The sequence below is a fragment of the Macaca mulatta genome, chromosome 12, assembly GCF_049350105.2.
Source record: "Macaca mulatta isolate MMU2019108-1 chromosome 12, T2T-MMU8v2.0, whole genome shotgun sequence".
Lineage (NCBI taxonomy): Eukaryota > Metazoa > Chordata > Mammalia > Primates > Cercopithecidae > Macaca > Macaca mulatta.
Genome location: NC_133417.1, coordinates 105321743 through 105340400, shown reverse-complemented (window position 1 = coordinate 105340400; position 18658 = coordinate 105321743). Strand labels below are relative to the sequence as shown.

The 18658-nt window shown below is 40.2% G+C and overlaps 1 protein-coding gene across 31 annotated transcripts in view; it reads right to left on the bottom strand.

The window, feature by feature from the left end:
• Positions 1 to 18658, bottom strand: part of SPATS2L (spermatogenesis associated serine rich 2 like) — a 171875-nt gene that overhangs the window by 82642 nt on the left and 70575 nt on the right. For all 31 annotated transcript variants that reach the window (XM_077956287.1, XM_077956299.1, XM_077956304.1 and 28 more), the window contains 1 exon segment: positions 7395 to 7455. In XM_077956287.1, the coding sequence (XP_077812413.1) occupies positions 7395 to 7433 (39 nt within the window). In that variant the 5' untranslated portion in view covers positions 7434 to 7455.

Sequence of the window (18658 nt, the reverse complement as noted above, 5' to 3'; positions counted from 1 at the left end):
CCTTTTTCCTATTCCTCCTTTTTTATTTTAATGATTCTATACAATTATTGTTTATAAACCAATTTAACCTAACTTTAACAGCTCTAAAAGCTATTGCCAGTGAGTGGTGCAGCTCAGCAATGGCATTATAGTCTGAGCTGTTCCCCATTTCTATATCATCATCATATTGTCTAGTCTTGCTTACTTTTTGTAGGCTCAGCAATAGCTATAAAAGTTTGAAAAAGTCAAGTCCACTTTTATGTTCTTTCTTTTTACTTTTTCTTTCTAATCTTGGTTCTATGGGAATTTATATTTTGAGTTTCAAACTGTTTTTTTTTTTTTTTAAAAGACCGAGTCTCACTCTGTCGCCCAGGCTGGAGTAAAGTGGCATGCTCTCGGCTCACTGCAACCTCTGCCCCCTGGGTTCAAGTGATTCTCCTGCCTCAGCCTCCTGAGGAGTTGGGATTACAGGTGCCCGCCACTACACCCAGCTAATTTTTGTATTTTTAGTAGAGACAGGGTTTCACCATGTTGGCCAGGTTAGTCTCGATCTCCTGACCTCAGGTGATCCGCCTGCCTCGGCCTCCCAAAGTGTAGGTGTGAGCCACCGTGCCTGGCCTCAAACAAAAATGTGAATTAACTAGAGCTCCTTTTCCATTTTCTAATTGTGAAATAAACAGATAAGCTCCCCCAGATGCTTTCTAGTTTATATTGTTAAGAGCTCATAAAGCAGCTCTACATTTATTACTGTACTTGATGACTTTGTGAGGCAGATTTTATTATCATGTCCAATTTACAGATTAGGAAATTGAGGCCCAGAAAAGTTAAGTGGCTTATTTCAGGATGCTCAACTAATAATCTCTGACTTCTGTCTCCAAACTCCACACTCTTTCCACAGCCTTACCTTGTTGGATGTCACCTCCCAAGTATACTGCGTCTTCCAGTGTGGCTTAGGGACCACTCATTGGAATTAGTTATCCGTGCATAATTGGACACTTTGCAACTATTAACCCCATTCGCAAGGAACTTCTTTACTTTCCACCATCAAGTCTTACTGCTGAATTGTATTCTATTTAAACTGATTTATGAGAACGCATTAAAAATATCTGAATAAAATTTCTATTTTGTCTATACCAGTTCTAATAATCCTTTCTTATTCAGTTAAAATTACATTTAAACATTTGTAAATCTAATTTACCTTGGTACCCACATATTTTACACAGAAATAATCTAACGGTGACTATTAAGCCCTACACTGAAATCATCTATAAATTTCTAGTGTTCAATTTCTTTAAAAACACATTATTTGGAAAAGAAGCTATTAAAAATGAATATGCCCTATATATAAGATCAGATTAGCCCAAAGATTTTGTTCTGATATCTCACCTTCTCAAAGTGACATTTGGGGAATTTTTTTCTCTCTTTACTTTTTTATTTCGTGCAGCGGGATATGACCGGTTACTCAGCAAAGGACCTCATTTGGTATTGTGAAGCTGAGACCACCTGTATGATTATGCAAACATACAACTTTTCTGAAGAACCACAGGTAGTCAACATAAGTAACCCAAGTTTCTGTTTTTAGAAGAAATTTAAAACATGCTTTATTTAATAGCAAAAAGAGTACTAAAATGAGATGACATTTCCATTAACCTACATTTCATTTTTCAAGAAGACTTGAGATTTTGCAAAACATCGTAAATGGGAAATGAAGTCTCTAAAGAACTTAACAATTCAAGCAGGCATGTTCATTCATTCATTATTCATTCATTTATCTAACTCTATCTGGGGGGTCAACTATGTATCAAACCCAAGAATAAGAAATAGTAAGAACCATTCACCACCTCCAAGAAGCACATAGTCTCACACGGTGAGACGGAGCCACAGCCGACAATTACACTCCCTGGAATAACAGCTGCAGTGGAGAATGCAGAGAACCCCACAGAAGTACAAGGTGAATGACAGAAGAAGAGTGAATCATTCAGGCAGGGCAGGAGAAAGGAGAGTTGAGTCCCTGAGGAGGACATCCCAGACAGAGGAAACAGCCTTTGCAAAGGAGGCAGACATATTTAAGGTCAGGGTGGCGACTGAGAGATGCATGGAGATGTGGCAGTGGATAAAGGTGTAAAAGGTGGATGGGGTCCACTCATGCAGGGGATGTATGTAATGCTCAAGAGACCAGACTCTGATTGCAACCATATTTTCAATTTAATTCCTTATTGCTATAATCCAACAAGATAGAGATATTTTTAAATGAAACAGTTAAAATGATTGTCAATTTTAACTTTCAGTTGTCTTGAATATTAAACCTGAAATTATTAGCTACCTGCTCCTTTGGACTAAAAGCTGCATGAAGGCAGGAATCATTTCCTCACCAAAGCACCTACTCGAATTCATCCAATAGAGGACCCACTAGAGGCAACTGATGAACTCATTTGATTCCAACATTTCTTATGAAGTAATTAATTTCTCACAGTGCTTGACTAGATACTGCATCAACGGCACTACATAGATGTTTTATCTGATCTCTACAATCTTGTACTCTAAGACATAACAGTTGTTATTATTAATTTTCATAATTAAAATGTCATTGCTCTGTGTGACAGATTGAGAAACAAACTAATCATAAAAAGGCCATGAAAGCTAATAACTAAAGACAGTAAGTATACTAAAATAAATCAATGTAAAATTATAAACGATCAGAATTTTCAGTTGTTTATTATGGTTTATTTTACTGAGTTGAGAAATCGATTAACCTTTTGACATGGGAAGATGGAATTCATTAAATAAGTTACAGAAGCACTACTTCCATTTTCATCACCCTCTTTCAAAATAGTGCCAACACTTTGATAAGTTACGGAAATGCAGTGGGAAAACACTACTGTCAACTGTCATGTGGACATCTGACACTGCTCATGAGGAGTGGAATGACTGTGGCTCTTAAGCCTATGCATGGAGCATTCACACTGAACCTCCATGATCTGTGTGCTGACAGATCAGCCTATTTTCCCTCATTGGCATGATGCCACCTCTGTTTTGAATAAGACACTCTAACACTCTAATGTTGGCTGCTGAGTCTACCATATTGGTCTGTCCACCAGCCATGCTTTGCAGGGATCAATTGCTATGAGTCTGATTCTTTCAAGTGCTTTTCCTTTCCATGGTCCAACTCTAGGAGCTGTTCTATCTCAGCAGATATTAGGAAAGGGGCTGCCGATCCTTGGTCAGCACCATGGCGCCCAACCCAGCTTCTCAAATTGGGGAATACATACTCTCACTTGAATATATGACTGTGAGTTCAGACATTATATGAAGAAGCCACGATATAAAAGGGCCATCTTGCTGCTATTTTTTACTCAATGGCCAATAAGTTTGTAAAGATATAGGAAAAAACAAACTCAGCTTCTCCTACTATACTCTCACAATGCAGAATACTTCTGGGGACCTCTGGTCACCCATATGTGTGGGGGACTTCTCTCCACCAAGCAATCCTTCAGCAGTGGATTCTTCAGCAGACATCAGCTGAGTGTTCTCCCACTTAGTTCTCCTAGTGTTAATTCTGACATTGTCTACCTGGAGATAGCATCAGATTCCACAGATTGAGAGCTCAGTTCCACAAGACCACCCCCCACTTCAGATTCCAGCACAAGTACAGTTGGCCCTCCATGTCCACAGGCTCCATATCTGTGGATTCAACCAACCACAGAACAAAAATATTTTGGGGAAAAAAAACAGTAAAAAATATCAGGAGTGTACTGAGTACCTATGGCTTTTGGAATCATAAAATCAAAATATCTTAAGTCAAACCACCATAAATCAGGGACTGTCTATAATTTGCTAGAGTGGCTCACAGAACTTAGGGAACACATTTACTGGTTTATTACAAAGGATATTATTAAGGTTACTGATGAACACGAGATAGAAGAGATGCACAGGGCAAGGTATGTGGGAAGGGGTTCAAAGCTAACATGCCCTCTCTGGGTTCACCACGCCAAACCTCCAAGTATTTAGCTCAGCCCTTTTGGGTTTTTATGGAGGCTTTGTTACATAGGCATGACTGCTTACATCACTGGCCACCAGTGATCAACTTAACCTTCAGCTTCTCTCCCCTCCTGCCAGTTTGGTGGAGGGAAAATTCCAACCCTCTAATCACCTGGTTGGTTCCCTGGGCAACCAGTCCCCACTGGACTATATCCAAGAGCCCTCAGCCAAAGATCAGCTCATTAGCATACAAAAAGACACTTATCATTTTGAAGATACTAAGGATTTTAGGAATGGTATATATATTTCATAATAAGTATCACAAAGTTACAATGATTTTATACTGAAAGAATGTGCGGAATATATTATTAAATACAATGGATAAAAATTTTGCATCAGGCCGGGCGCGGTGGCTCAAGCCTGTAATCCCAGCACTTTGGGAGGCCGAGACGGGCGGATCACGAGGTCAGGAGATCGAGACCATCCTGGCTAACACGGTGAAACCCCGTCTCTACTAAAAATACAAGAAAATTAGCCGGGCGAGGTGGTGGGCGCCTGTAGTCCCAGCTACTCGGGAGGCTGAGGCAGGAGAATGGCGTGAACCCGGGGGAGCGGAGCTTGCAGTGAGCCGAGATCGCGCCACTGCACTCCAGCCTGGGGCACAGAGCAAGACTCCGTCTCAAAAACAAAACAAAACAAAAAACAAAACAAAACAAAAAAAAAATTTTGCATCAATTTTTAAGACAACACGTAATAATACTCCAAGGAATTTGTGTGTTGTCAGAAGTTAGTTTTGACCATGTGCCCAGAGACTTGGAGTAACATATTAGTCCTTCTGTGTCTTGGGGGCATCTTGATGGAAAACCCTGAGAAGCAGTAATATGTGGAAAGGGTACAGGCTTTAGAACCAGACACAGCTGAGTTTGAATCCTTGTTCCTCCACATTTCTTGAGAGTTTGACTTTGACCAAGACAAGTCTGACCTCAAGCCTCAGTGTCCTCATCAAACAGAAAGGTTATTTAATATGAAGATTTATAAAATATGTAGCACAGTCACTGATGGAGCCAGGTGAGATTTTTAGAAGATGTAAGATCAAGTCATACTCCTGCTTAAAACCTTCCAGCAGTTTCTTTCTGCTCTCTGAATAATGCCCTACATGGCAGTATCAAGGTTCCAAACCTTTCAGGACGTGGACCTCCTTTGGCAGTCTGGTGAAGACTTTGGGGTCTTTCTCAAAATAACATTTTAAAATTCATGAAATAAACTGCATGTGATTACAAAGGAAACTACTTATATTGAAATATATTCATAAAATAAAAATATATTCATAAAAAATATATTCATAAAAACAAACATGCTACAGTAATATATGTACTTCTCTATTAACACATCAAATAACATCACATAGTAACAGGGTTCTATAACTACAGTAAGTTTGAAGTAGTGATGAACAAACAACATTTCAGGATATCTGCAACAAATGTAATTGAATATGAAAATGTCTGTGATTTTTAATTGTGAAAGTCACAGGCACTGCTGCTCTACTGTGCGTTGTTTGTTTGTTTGTTTTTTGAGACGAAGTCTTGCTGTGTTACCCAGTCTGGAGTGCAGTGGCGCGATCTTGGCTCACCGCAACCTCCGCCTCCAGGGTATAAGTGATTCCCCTGCCTCAGCCTCCTGAGTAGCTGGGATTACATGTGCCTGGCACCACACCCAGATAATTTTGTATTTTTAGTAGAGACAGTGTTTCTCCAGGTTGGTCAGGCTGTCTTGAATTCCAACTCCAGGTGATCCACCCGCCTCAGCCTCCCAAAGTGCTGGGATTACAGGTGTGAGCCACCACACCCAGCCCTACTCTGTTTTTTTTTTTTTTTTCCTTTGCCTATATTCATGACTGGAGGAACTAGTAAATTTCATTTAGATATTAGTGAAGATAAAAATGTATTTGTTCTCATCTACATTCATGGACCCATGGATTGTAACCACGATCCCTTGGAGATCCACGGACCTGGACAGAGAGCTGGCATTCTAAGCGGTATTCTTTGACTTCGTCTCCCATCATCAATCACCTTTGTCTGCCACACTTGGACCACTGGCCACTTGGCTCGTCAAACACATTCAACTTAGTCCACCTTAGGCATCTGCTTTGCTTTTCTCTCTGTCTGGAATTCTCTGTCCTCACATCTTTGTATGGTTGTTTCTTTCCCCATCTTTATCTCAATCAAATGTCACCTCCTCCAAAGGGCTTCCCTGACCACCCCAAATAGAGCAGCTACCTCCCCTTGCCTCCCCCTTCATCACACCGCCTTGCTGTTTTCTCCACAGTCGTTATCACTGCCTGAAACAATTGTGTTCATTTAGATATTCTTGTGTTTATTCTCTGCTTCCCTGCCCTAAAATATGAGCTCCATGGGAGCAGGAACTTCATCCACATGTTCAGTGCCATACCCCTGGCATCTAGAGTGGTGTTTGGGTCTATTACCCCGTTGCTAAGTGAAAGAAAAATAGTAAGAGCTTCACAAATGTCACTTCTCTCATCCTTCACTCTGCATTTTTGGTATGGTGAGGATACAAACCCCTGCCCTCACGTGGTTTACAGTCCAGAGAAGGCTGTGGGGTGACGCTGTGGAAGGTGCACCAGCACTGTGGTGGCTTGGGCTCCTGTCGAGGCTCTCCCACATGCCTGTAAAACCACTGGCAAACCAGTGCTAGGGCCTCAGTTCCTATGGTGTCAGACAAATGGGTTGGACAAATTTATCTTCATGGTCTACGGTTTATGATCCTTAAGAGCTAACAGTGCAAGGCAGCATATGTGGCAAGTGAGGGATTCTGACCCTCAGTGGAGGACGCAGCATAGACTTGGAAAGAGCTCTGAAGTGGAATCAGTCTCCAGCAAATCATGAGAAGTGGGGATTTTCAGAGTCATGAACTCTCAGCATTGAAAGAAACGTCAAAGGCTGCCCAGCATGACCACCCGGTGATACACTGGATGTCTCTCTGAGTCCCTTTCTGAAGAGATAATATAATACCCTTGCTCTTAGGTGTAACCCAGCGTGGGGGTGAAGAGTATGAACTGTGGAACGGCATACTGCCTGGGTTCAAATCCCAGTTCTGCTGTTTACCAGCTACGTGAACTTAGCCAAATTACTTAACTTCTCTGTTTCTCAACTTCCACCTCTGTAAAATGGAAATAACAACAGTATCTTCTTTATGGGGTTATGGTCAAGAGTAAATGAAAAAATGAGCGCCATATGCTTAACATGCTTTCAGTAGACATTACTTATGATTCTTTCTGCTCAACAGTTCACTGGTGTGGCAAACTTACTACATATCCCCCAAAATTATTTTCCTTTTCTCCATTGTAACTGAGTTTTTACCAGCGAGGGACTGTATTACCCAGTTTGGAGTTTCTGTGAGCCAATATAACTTGATCTTACCTTTTCCTTGACATTCACATGAGTATTGAGTTCAGCCATCTTGCTTCTAGTGGAATAGGCCCTATAAAGAAGGAAAAAAGATTAAGTTTTAAAATTGATTTCTCAATGTGTTATTTTTTTACTCTCTTCCAACATAGTAAACAACTTCATTCGGTCATAATCATAAATATCATTTTAGAATGTAAAAATACTTTCAGGCTAGGCATCTGACTTAGATATGTTCTAAAAGCATGTTACAATAACTCTAGAAGACAAAGTAAAATCTTTTATTCATACTGTATTGACATGAAAAATGACAAAGACAGATGGGAATTTATCTAAATTGTGTTTCTTCCTATTATGTAGAAGAAAGGTGGTCAAAAATAGAGAGAAGGGAAATTGTACCTATTTTAACTAAGTATTGTCATCACAGTCCTCACTGTCTCAAAGCTTTTATCGGCTCCTAGGTAATCTAACAAACATTTATTGAATATATCTCTCCTATATGTACATAACAATACCAAGCACTGCAGGAAGAAACAGGAGGAAACTACTCCAGGTTTAAACATAAGAATCCACCCCCCAACTTCTTTTCTTGTCTTTTTTTTCCCCAACTTTTCTCTCTATCTGGAATGCTCTAATTTCAGATCTTTGCAGGGCTGTTCCTTTCCTGTAGTCTTTTTTTGTGGGCCGGCCTCAAAACCTTTTTTTTGAGCTTGTCTCAAAACAAATCTAAAGGAAAACCTACCTGTTGCCAGACTGGAATGCAGTGGCGTGATCGCAGTACACTGCAGCCTCGATCTCCTCAACTCAAGCGATCCTGCCGCCTCAGCCTCCCAAGTAGGTGGAGCTGCAGGTATGCACCACTGCCCTCAGCTAATTTTTGTATTTTTTGTAGAGACAAGGGTCTCACTTTGTTGTCCAGGCTGGTCTCAAACTTCTGGGCTCAAGTGATCCTCCCCCTTCGGCCTTCCAAAGCACTGGGATTATAGGTGTGAGCCGCTGTGCCTGTCCTCTGCAGTCTTCATCTTAGCTCGAGTATCACCTCCTCCAAGAGGGCTTCACTGACCACCATATCTAAAGCTGCCACCTCTCCTGCCTCACTCTCCAACAGAATATAACCGTTTTAAATTTGTTTTTTCACTTACCAACATATCATGAGCAACATTCCAGATCAATACATATGTATCTTCACCATAATTTTTATTGTCCATAATTTCTTAATCTCCATTTTCAAATGGACCCTTAAAACTTCCCATAATCCTTCTGTTTCTTCAAAATCTTCAGAGTTTCTGCCTTTGGTGTCCAATCTCCTTTGTAAAGTGCTCCCCTCTGAGAAGATCTGTGTTCCCAAAATCAGGCTGTTGTGTTTTCTTTTCCCTAATCTGGTCAAAATCTTTCACCATTATAATGGAAGACAGATCTTAAGACTTTAATGGATTCAATCTTTTTGAAATAGAGAATAAATGACTTAAATGCACAAACAGATTGGTTCAGAAATTAGCAGCCAGTCAGGCCAAGATATCAACATATACCACCTATTTGCATGTTGAATGGTTTTTGTCAATCAAGAACCACTGAAACACTTTCTTATATTCTTTTGCTTTTGTTATAAAGATTGTCCCCACCTCCAGAGTAGACACATGCTAGGAATAACTTGCAAAAATTCTCTGATTCTTCCCCACTATTTTATTTTACACCTACATCTTAAATAGAGCATAAATTCAGATCCATTATCTTTTGCTGATTTTAGGATGAAAGCTTGGTAATACGCAATGTTAACTCTATTACTACTCAAATTATTCTCAACTAGGAATCCAGAGAGACAAATTATCAAATATTAGAAACAGTAAGATTTTATAAGTTTCCAAATAACACTGCCACTAACACAAGCATTTGGACATGCTAGCAGGAGAGACCCTGCATACTTGCTTCCAGTAAAGCAGCACTTTCCCAAATGCTCCACAAAAGTGCCCAGTCTATTGAAACACCCTACAAATGGTAAGTTCTATATCCCTTGACTTGGCATATAGGAGAATCAGTTGGTGCAAAAGTAATTGTGATTTTTGCCATTGAAAGTAATGGCTAACCCATCACCAAGACAGTTCTAAGCCAAAAGAACAAAGCTGGAGGCATCATGCTACCTGACTTCAAACTATACTACAAGGCTACAGTAACCAAAACAGCATGGTACTGGTACCAAAACAGAGATACAGACCAATGGAACAGAACAGAGCCCTCAGAAATAATACCACACATCTACAACCATCTGATCTTTGACAAACCTGACAAAAACAAGAAATGGGGAAAGGATTCCCTATTTAATAAATGATGCTGGGAAAACTGGCTAGCTACAAGTAGAGAGCTGAAACTGGATCCCTTCCTTACACCTTATACAAAAATTAATTCAAGATGGAAGAGAGACTTAAATGTGAGACCTAAAACCATAAAAACCCTAGAAGAAAACCTAGGCAATACCATTCAGGACATAGGCATGGGCAAGGACGTCATGTCTAAAACACAAAAAGCAATGGCAACAAAAGCCAAAATTGACAAATGGGATCTCATTAAACTAAAGAGCTTCTGCACAGCAAAAGAAACTACCATCAGAGTGAGCAGACAACCTACAGAATGGGAGAAAATTTTTGCAATTGACTCATCTGACAAAGGGCTAATATCCAGAACCTACAAAGAACTCAAACAAATTTACAAGAAAAAAACAAACGACCCCATCAAAAAGTGGGCAAAGGATATGAACAGACACTTCCAAAAGAAGATATTTATGCAGCCAACAGATACATGAAAAAACGCTCATCACCACTAGCCATCAGAAAAATGCAAATCAAAACCACAATGAGATATCATCTCACACCAGTTAGAATGGCCATCATTAAAAAGTCAGGAAACAACAGGTGCTGGAGAGGATGTGGAGAAAGAGGAACACTTTGACACTGTTGGTGGGACTGTAAACTAGTTCAACCATTGTGGAAGACAGTGTGGCGATTCCTCAGGGATCTAGAACTAGAAATACCATTTGACCCAGCCATGCTATTACTGGGTATATACCCAAAGGATTATAAATCATGCTGCTATAAAGACACATGCACACGTATGTTTATTGCGGCACTATTCACAATAGCAAAGACTTGGAACCAACCCAAATGTCTGTCAATGACAGACTGGATTAAGAAAATGTGGTACATACACACCATGGAATACTATGCAGCCATAAAAAAGGATGAGTTCATGTCCTCTGTAGGGACATGGACGCAGCTGGAAACCATCACTCTCAGCAAACTATCACAAGAACAGAAAACCAAACACCGCATGTTCTCACTCATAGGTGGGAACTGAACAATGAGAACACTTGGACACAGGAAGGGGAACATCACACACTGGGGCCTGTTGTGGGGTGGGTGGAGCAGAGAGGGATAGCATTAGGAGATATACCTAATGTAAATGATGAGTTAATGGGTGCAGCACACCAACATGACACATGCATACATGTGTAACAAACCTGCACGTTGTGCACATGTACCCTAGAACTTAAAGTGTAATAAAAAAGAAAAAGAAAAAAAGAAAACAAACAAACAAACAAACAAACAAAAAAAGAAGTCATTTTGTGGTATCTGAAGACTTCCTATTTCCTTTACGTATTCGGGTTTTTGTCCATAATAAAAACTATAGTATGGAAAAAAAAAAAAAAAGAAAGTAATGGCTAAGGTCACAAATACTTTTGCACCAACCTAATAGTTGGCAAATAACACTTGAATTTTATTTTCACTTATTCCTGCCCCTGAAAGTTACTCACTTGTAAATAAAGGATTCTTTTCTGATTATTTCTAACAGTGAACATGAATGATGTGTGAAGTACAAGAACAAAAAATTAGGTGCTTCTGTTTACAAGCCATGGATGGAAAGTGAAGCCTTTCGTTGGTCATTACAAGCCTGCAAGATGGTCTGCAAGCTTTATATTGGAAGACTTCTGGATGGCTGACTTTCTTATTCAAATGAAAGTTTTGGTATTATGTAAACATACACTATATATATATGAATTTTTCAGTGTGTGATAGTATAAGAATGTGTATATGGGGGGGTGGGGGGGAGGAGAGAGGTATACCTAAGAACTATGAAGAACTGAATGGTGACAGCTGAATTTGGTGCCATTAAGAATGAATCTGTGAGCCACAATGCCTTTCAATAGACCAGATCAGCTGATTCTTCTGGACACATCTAATTTTGCCATTACAGATATGTGAAATCTAATAGAAGCTTTTGCTTTGTTTTGCATTTGGGCTTTGATGTCTAGGTTTTGGATATGCAGCATTTTCTAAAGCTGAAATGTTATAATCCACAGGGGAATAAGGGAGGAATTCCATTGAAGACAGAAAATTCATGAGATCTGAAGACATAGTGACAATGGATCGTAAGCTATATTCATAAGAAAACATACACGCACACACACTCACAACTTCCTTGGCAATTCTTTTTCTCTTTGACCTCAAAGTCTAACTCAAGGAAGACTCTTCTTTGAGACTGATGCTAGTAAGATTAATTACAATTTTATTCAAATCATAATTTTATTTTTTTGTGGAAGGAAAATGCTGGCCGTGAGGGTAGAATGGGGCTATTTTAAGTTTTTCAGATGGGAAGATAAGATAAAAATAATTATAGGGACCCATTCCTTGTCCATTTTACTCTCAATTATTTTTCCCATGTGGAAGGCTGCTTCTACAGACTCTACCTTCCATGTGGGTTCCAATACACTCTCCACATCACAGTAAAATAACATCTTACTGTTTCTAATATCACAGCTTTCTGCCAGCTGGTGCGTAACAAGAGGCAATAGGAAACTAGTTAAAAGGTTTTAATCTAAACAGACCATAAATTTGGTTTGCCTTAAATAATTATAAGTTTAAGTGACCAGATAGTCAAGTTGGGTTCTACTGCTAAGCACAAACACTAGGGAAACTGTGGGAGAGGCAAGGTTATTCTCAGTGTGTCCTGAAGGTCCTTGTTGAGTGTCTGCACCCTCCCACTGGCACTAGTCCTTCCAGAATGTCCGGAAGCCCACCTTGCCCCTGCATAACATCATGTGCTCATTACCTTTACTGAGCTGACCCTCCCTGCTGTGAAAATGAAACTGGGCTGTGTCCCTATTTTGAGATTCTCTTCTCTGCTATGAACTATATCTGCCCAGTCAGCTCAATTTCATCTGAATCTTAATTGTTTAAAGTAGTCAAGGAACTTTTCAATATATTTTCACCTCATTTCACATGACAGGCCCAGAGTTTAGCAACATGAAGCCTCAGTCCTCCAAGGTGCAGACATCTAGGTAAGCCCAAGAAGCCTCTAATGCTGTGATTTTTAGGACCTACAGTGAGTAACAGGTGTCTGGGCACAATAGACCTTCTCCCTAACATCTTGGTCATCATGCTTGGTAGTGTATCACTGCCAAACATGACCGAATACTCATACCTTAACATGCATCGACCACAAGAGCTTTTAAATCTATAAGAAAGGTACAGGGATCTTTGACTTCTTGAGAAGAACCTGGTTTCTCCTCGTTATTATCATTTGAAATTGTTATTGGAACAGGCCAATTACTGAGGGCTATTCAAGTCCATGGATACAAGTTCTGTACATACCAATGAATCAATACAAAATTAAGATACTCAGAAATGTAAGTCCTGATATTGGTGCAACATTTCAACAACTTAGACATTTTTTAAAACTTTTTTCCCTAAAATTGCAATTTAGATTTCAGGAATACCATTACAAACATATATAGATACAATCATCTAATTTTTACGTATGTCTTAAAGAAAAATAGGGATCAAGGAAATTGTTAAAACTTATTAGGGAAACATATTAGTCATAAAGAAAAGATTTTCACCATTTTAATACATCATCTGTATATACTTTTCTAGGATAAAATTTAGGAACCACAAATACGGTTACCACAAATCACTTCAAACACAAAAGTATATTGAACTGATCACTGAGCAAAAATCTTACAGAATATGCATTAACAGTAGCCAGAAAATCTATTAGCTTAGAACAAAGATAAACATTTTTTTATAAAAAATAAACCCAAATAATAGAAATTCTGGCAAATATGTTTGTCTCAGTATTTCCAACTGATACAATTTAACAAAGTTTAATATGTATGACCCTCTGTAAAGTTTTAAAAATACATATTTATGTTTCTAATGCAATCACATAAAACATGGAAAGTTCTATCAACGTACTGAGCTATTAAATCGCTTTCTGACTTGCTTGTCTCCTTTCTCCCTCCTGTTTGATTGTATAGGCAGTAATAAAGTTTCACTTTTGTTTCTCTGAAACCCATTAATACTCTTAGGTTTACTTTCCTGTTCTCGGGTATTACATCACTTTCCTTGAACTGGATTTAAGAAACCATAGGAAATACATAAGAAAACATTTTAAGTAATGATTTTAACAAAATTTTCAAGGTTATTAACGCAAAATTTCCCATGAGTTATAAAAACATAATAATCATACTGCATATTTGGGGCCGTTAATAGGGTATTTCATAAATTATCATAATGTAAGCTGGAGTGGGTAAATGCCAAATGTCATGACATATCGCTTAGAGAGGGAAAATGACCAAGTTGGTAGAGATTGGAGCAAGTTGAGTTTCCAGCTGATCAAAAGATTTAACCAGGGAGCTCTGAAAAAGTGAGATTTCTGGGCCCCAAGGTCAGTTGGTGTAGGGAAGTTGTGATGAAAAACAGCTACTCCCAGGTCATTTTCATGCAAAGCCAGATTTGAATGTGGCTAGTCTAAAGTGAAATGTGCTGGAAGGGTTTAATAGAGGCCGAATTTCAAAGACTGAGTACTAAAAAAGGAATATAAGCTGTCTCATTAATACTTTTTATATTGATTATATGTTGAAATGGTAGTATTTGATAGATTGGATTAAACAAAATACAATATTAAAATTAATTTCGTCCACTTCTTTTCACTTTTTCAATGTGACTGCTAGAAAATGTACGATTGCATGTGTGGCTTATGTTATATTTCTATTGGAAAGTACTGTCCCAGAGCAGAGGTTCTTAAAGTGTGGTTCCCAGATGAGTAGCATCAGCATCACCTGGGAACTTGTTAAAAATGCAAATACTCTGCTCCTCACCAGACAGAAAGAGAAGCTCTGGAGGGCAGGGGCAGCACAGCAATCAGTGCTTAACAAGCCATGCACTAGCAAAACCGTGAGAACCACTAGTGTCTCCATCCTGGAACATAAAGAAAGAGCCTCTTCCTTAATCCCAAATATTACACACAAGAAACAGATTCTCATGGAAGCCTAGAGAGATAAGGAGAAGATGAGTTTCCTCCAAATTATGTTGTTAAGGAATAATCTTTTCACAAATACGTTATTAATAATAATTAGCACACTTCTGGAGAACTTATAACGTACCAGACACTCTGCTAAGTGCTTGACATACATTTTTTTTTTTCATTTTACCATCACAACTCTACAAATAGAAATTAAGATTATCCCCATATTTGCCGGGCGCAGTGGCTCATGCCTGTAATCCCAGCACTTTGGGAGGCTGAGGCGGGCGGATCACCTGAGGTCAGGAGTTCGAGACCAGACTGGCCAACATGGTGAAACCCCATCTCTACTTAAAATACAAAAAATTAGCTGTGTGTGGTGGTACACACCTGTAATCCCAGCTACTCGGGAGGCCGAGGCAGGAGAATTGCTTGAACCCAGGAGGTGGAGGTTGCAGTGAGCCAAGATCGTGCCACTGCACTCCAGACTGGGGGACACGAGAAAGACTTCGTCTCAAAAAAAAAAAAAAGATTATCCCTATTTTTACATACGTGGAAACTGAAGCACTTTTAAAGAGATCTAGTAACTACTCAAGGTCCCATAGTAAGTGGCAGGGCCAGGACTCAAACCTAAGGCAGTCCAACTCAGCAAGCCCATGGCCATTGGGCTAACACACCTCAAAACCATCATAAATGAGTCACGAGGCTCACTGTCTATGAAATACAGTAAGAACTCCGCCAGGGGAATAAAACTGTTCTCCGGGACCTGCCTTCTCAGGCCTGTCACGATAATGCCTTGTGCATGTGCAGGACGCACAAACTGCAGCGCGAAATCACTCCACTCACACAGGAATGGGCATAAATTAACTTGTTTTAAAGAAATGGCTATTTTTGGCTGGGCGCGATGGCTTACTCCTGTAATCCCAGCACTTTGGGAGGCTGAGGTGGGTGGATCACCTGAGGTCAAGAGTTCGAGACCAGCCTGACCAGTATGACAAAACCTCGTCTCTCCTAAAAATACAAAAATTAGCTGGGCGTGATGGCGTGTGCTTGTAGTCCCAGGTACTTGGGGGGTAAGGTGGGGGGGGAGGGGCTGAGACAGGAGAATTGCTTGAACCCGGGAGGTGGGGCGGAAGTTGCAGTGAGCTGAGATCACGTCACTGCACTCCAGTCTGGGTGACAGAGTGAGACTCCATTCGCCACAACACCCCCACCAGAAAAAGGCTGTTTTCCTGCAGCTTCCTACCTCAGGTGAAGTTGCAGTTAGTGGGCCCTCAGCCAACAAATTGTTTCTTGTAAGCTGTGATGCTGCCAGTGGCTCTGTGACATTCTGGGGTCTAAAGGTGTAACTAATTGAATTACTAACTGGCTCTTGACATTCTGGGGTCTAAAGGTGTAACTAATTGAATTACTAACTTAAATTATTAAGTTAGAGTAATTAAAGTGTCTGTGTACCTGACTTTGGTATAGCCTAGACAATGCTATTGAAAATCCTGCATCACTATGATCATGTAGATCCTAAGACATTTTCTCACGGCTGCTCAGAGGGGAAGAATCAGCACTGATCTTGTGTGTAGGAAGTCAATTATGCCATGTGATTTGAGAAGCAGCAAAAGTCTCTCAGGCAAAACAGCATCCAACAGTATCTCTGAGTATGAGCTTCTTAAGAGACATACGCATTTCTACTTAGTTGAAGGCATGTTATTACCTCTGGAAGAAGGTGCACTATCACAGATTAATTTATTTCATTCTCCTACTGCCATCAATGGGCCCTTAGCAGAGAGCAGTGCTCTGAGAGGATGGGAAACAGGACAGGTAAGTTTCAACAGGGAGAGCTGGAAGGACTTCACATCTGTCTATAAAGGGCACCATTCCTCCTGATGGGCCACAGTGTGGCACGAGGGAGAGCTGGAAGGACTTCACATCTGTCTATAAAGGGCACCATTCCTCCTGATGGGCCACAGTGTGGCACGAGGGTCTCAGGCCTCCAGGTTGTGGTCTCTTTTGGCTCTCATGTACTACAGGTCTATACGGGCACTAGGAGTTGATGGAAACACTTACAAAGGCGTGGGCACCGTCTCCAATGATGTACAGTAGTAGGCTATTTCTCTGTACAGGTCACTTTTAAACGAGAGACTAACCATCCAGTGCCCTAAGCACAATCAGCGGCACTTGCATGCCAGCTAAAGAGGGAAACTGTTCCTTCTACGAAACTGAGATTTGGTCTAAATTTAGTAGTAGGTATGTTTTCTGTTGCCTAACTGTTCAATTGCCTAATTTCTCGCCCATTTTGCCCCCTCCTTCTTTTCCCTCCATCCTTTGCTACTCCTTATCTGGCATGGTAACAACTGAGGTCTCTTATATTTCAAGTGTTTTTGCTCTTTGTTTCTGTGGTTTAATTTCCATAGTTTAATAAAAGTTCTTGTTCCTCAAAGGAAAGTCGCTTTAATTATTAGGACTGAGAAACACAAAAAATGAAACACAGTGGTGACTGAAATATGAATTTCATATGAAGATACTTAGACTGGTATTTTTTGTTTAATTTGAAGAAAAAAACTCAAGGTTGCATTTTCATTCAAAGACATTTCAATGTACTCAACCCACTGTTAGAACAACTTCACTGAAAAACATTTTAAGGGCAAATGTCAGAAAAAATTTCACATTTAAAAGCTCTGGCTTGGCCTTTTTTGAAAAGCAGGGTTAGCCTTTGGTTTAGAAATGTCACTGCCTACTAAGTTCTTTGTGGGGGGAAGAAAGAAAATTGAATGTTTTATTTAAACAGGTCATTAACAGTCAATACTGATGTGAAAAGGCCTGCTTTCAGAGGCAGATAAAAGCTTCCAATCTCTTAGAATATCACTTGAACAGATCTAGGGCAAGGTGTGCTGATGCAAGTTTGAGACCTTCATGGGAGAACATCTTCACTCAACAGCCCCGAGTGCTGAGTGCTCGTAAGGCAGGCAGCGTCATCTGTGTGGCGCACACTGTTGTATATGCTGCACGTACACGGCAGAGAGGAACACAAAGCGCACTTCATGGCAGTCCCAGCTTTGAATTTTCCATTTCAGTACTGGCAAATGCTTATGAATGAAGATTAACCATTTTTGCATAAAGTGCCAAACCACCTCCCCACAGCAGCAGAATGCAAATGGGCACAAAAGAGCAAAGGACAGCTAAAATAAATGCGGCAGATCTAAGGCAGTGCAAGCACAGAGGGAGGAGGACGCATGGCAGGCTTTATTAGCATTCACCTACGGCATGGTTTTTCTATTTAATTTGAAATTATTTCATTTCATAGGTCTCTGCTGACTTGAGAATATAAATAAATGGCTTTTTTCTAAAAGTGACCCAACGCTGGCTCCTATAAGGATCTGCTTCTGATTGCTGGGCTTTAAAGCAAACATGTGTTTCCATAGAGATGTGGGCGACCTGGACCTGGTGCAAGTACCTACTTGTATCAGCAACTCAATTATACTCCGTTCTTTTAAGATGCGATGATGTAAGCTCAAGTCTTTAAAATATGCCCATCCTCAGAGATGTCTCAGGAAAGGTGAAGTGGCCAACGTTATGTGAAGCAGAGAAGAGGTTCAGCAGAATAAATGCCACCCTCTTCAAGCACACTGTAATTGGTTCTCTCTCTGCAGAGCACACTGCTTTGCTCCCCCATCCCCGCAACCGCCCGCTGGCAAATCCCAAATCCCAGAGGGGTTTGGACAAAAGATCAAACATAGTTCTTTATACTCCAGAGCCCCAAGTACTTTACCACAAACTCCCCAATGTTGAAAAAGAAATATCATGTGTTCCCTTTCTTTCTTTCCTTTCCCCATCTCTTCAGCTATGGGCAATTCCTACAGAAAGGGCAATGTTTTTTCTTATAATTTGACAAACATTCATTAAACACCGACAATGCGCCAGGGTCTGTGGGGAATGCTGGCAGTGGTTAAAGCTACACTTACTGAACCCTTACCGTATACCCAGCACTGCTC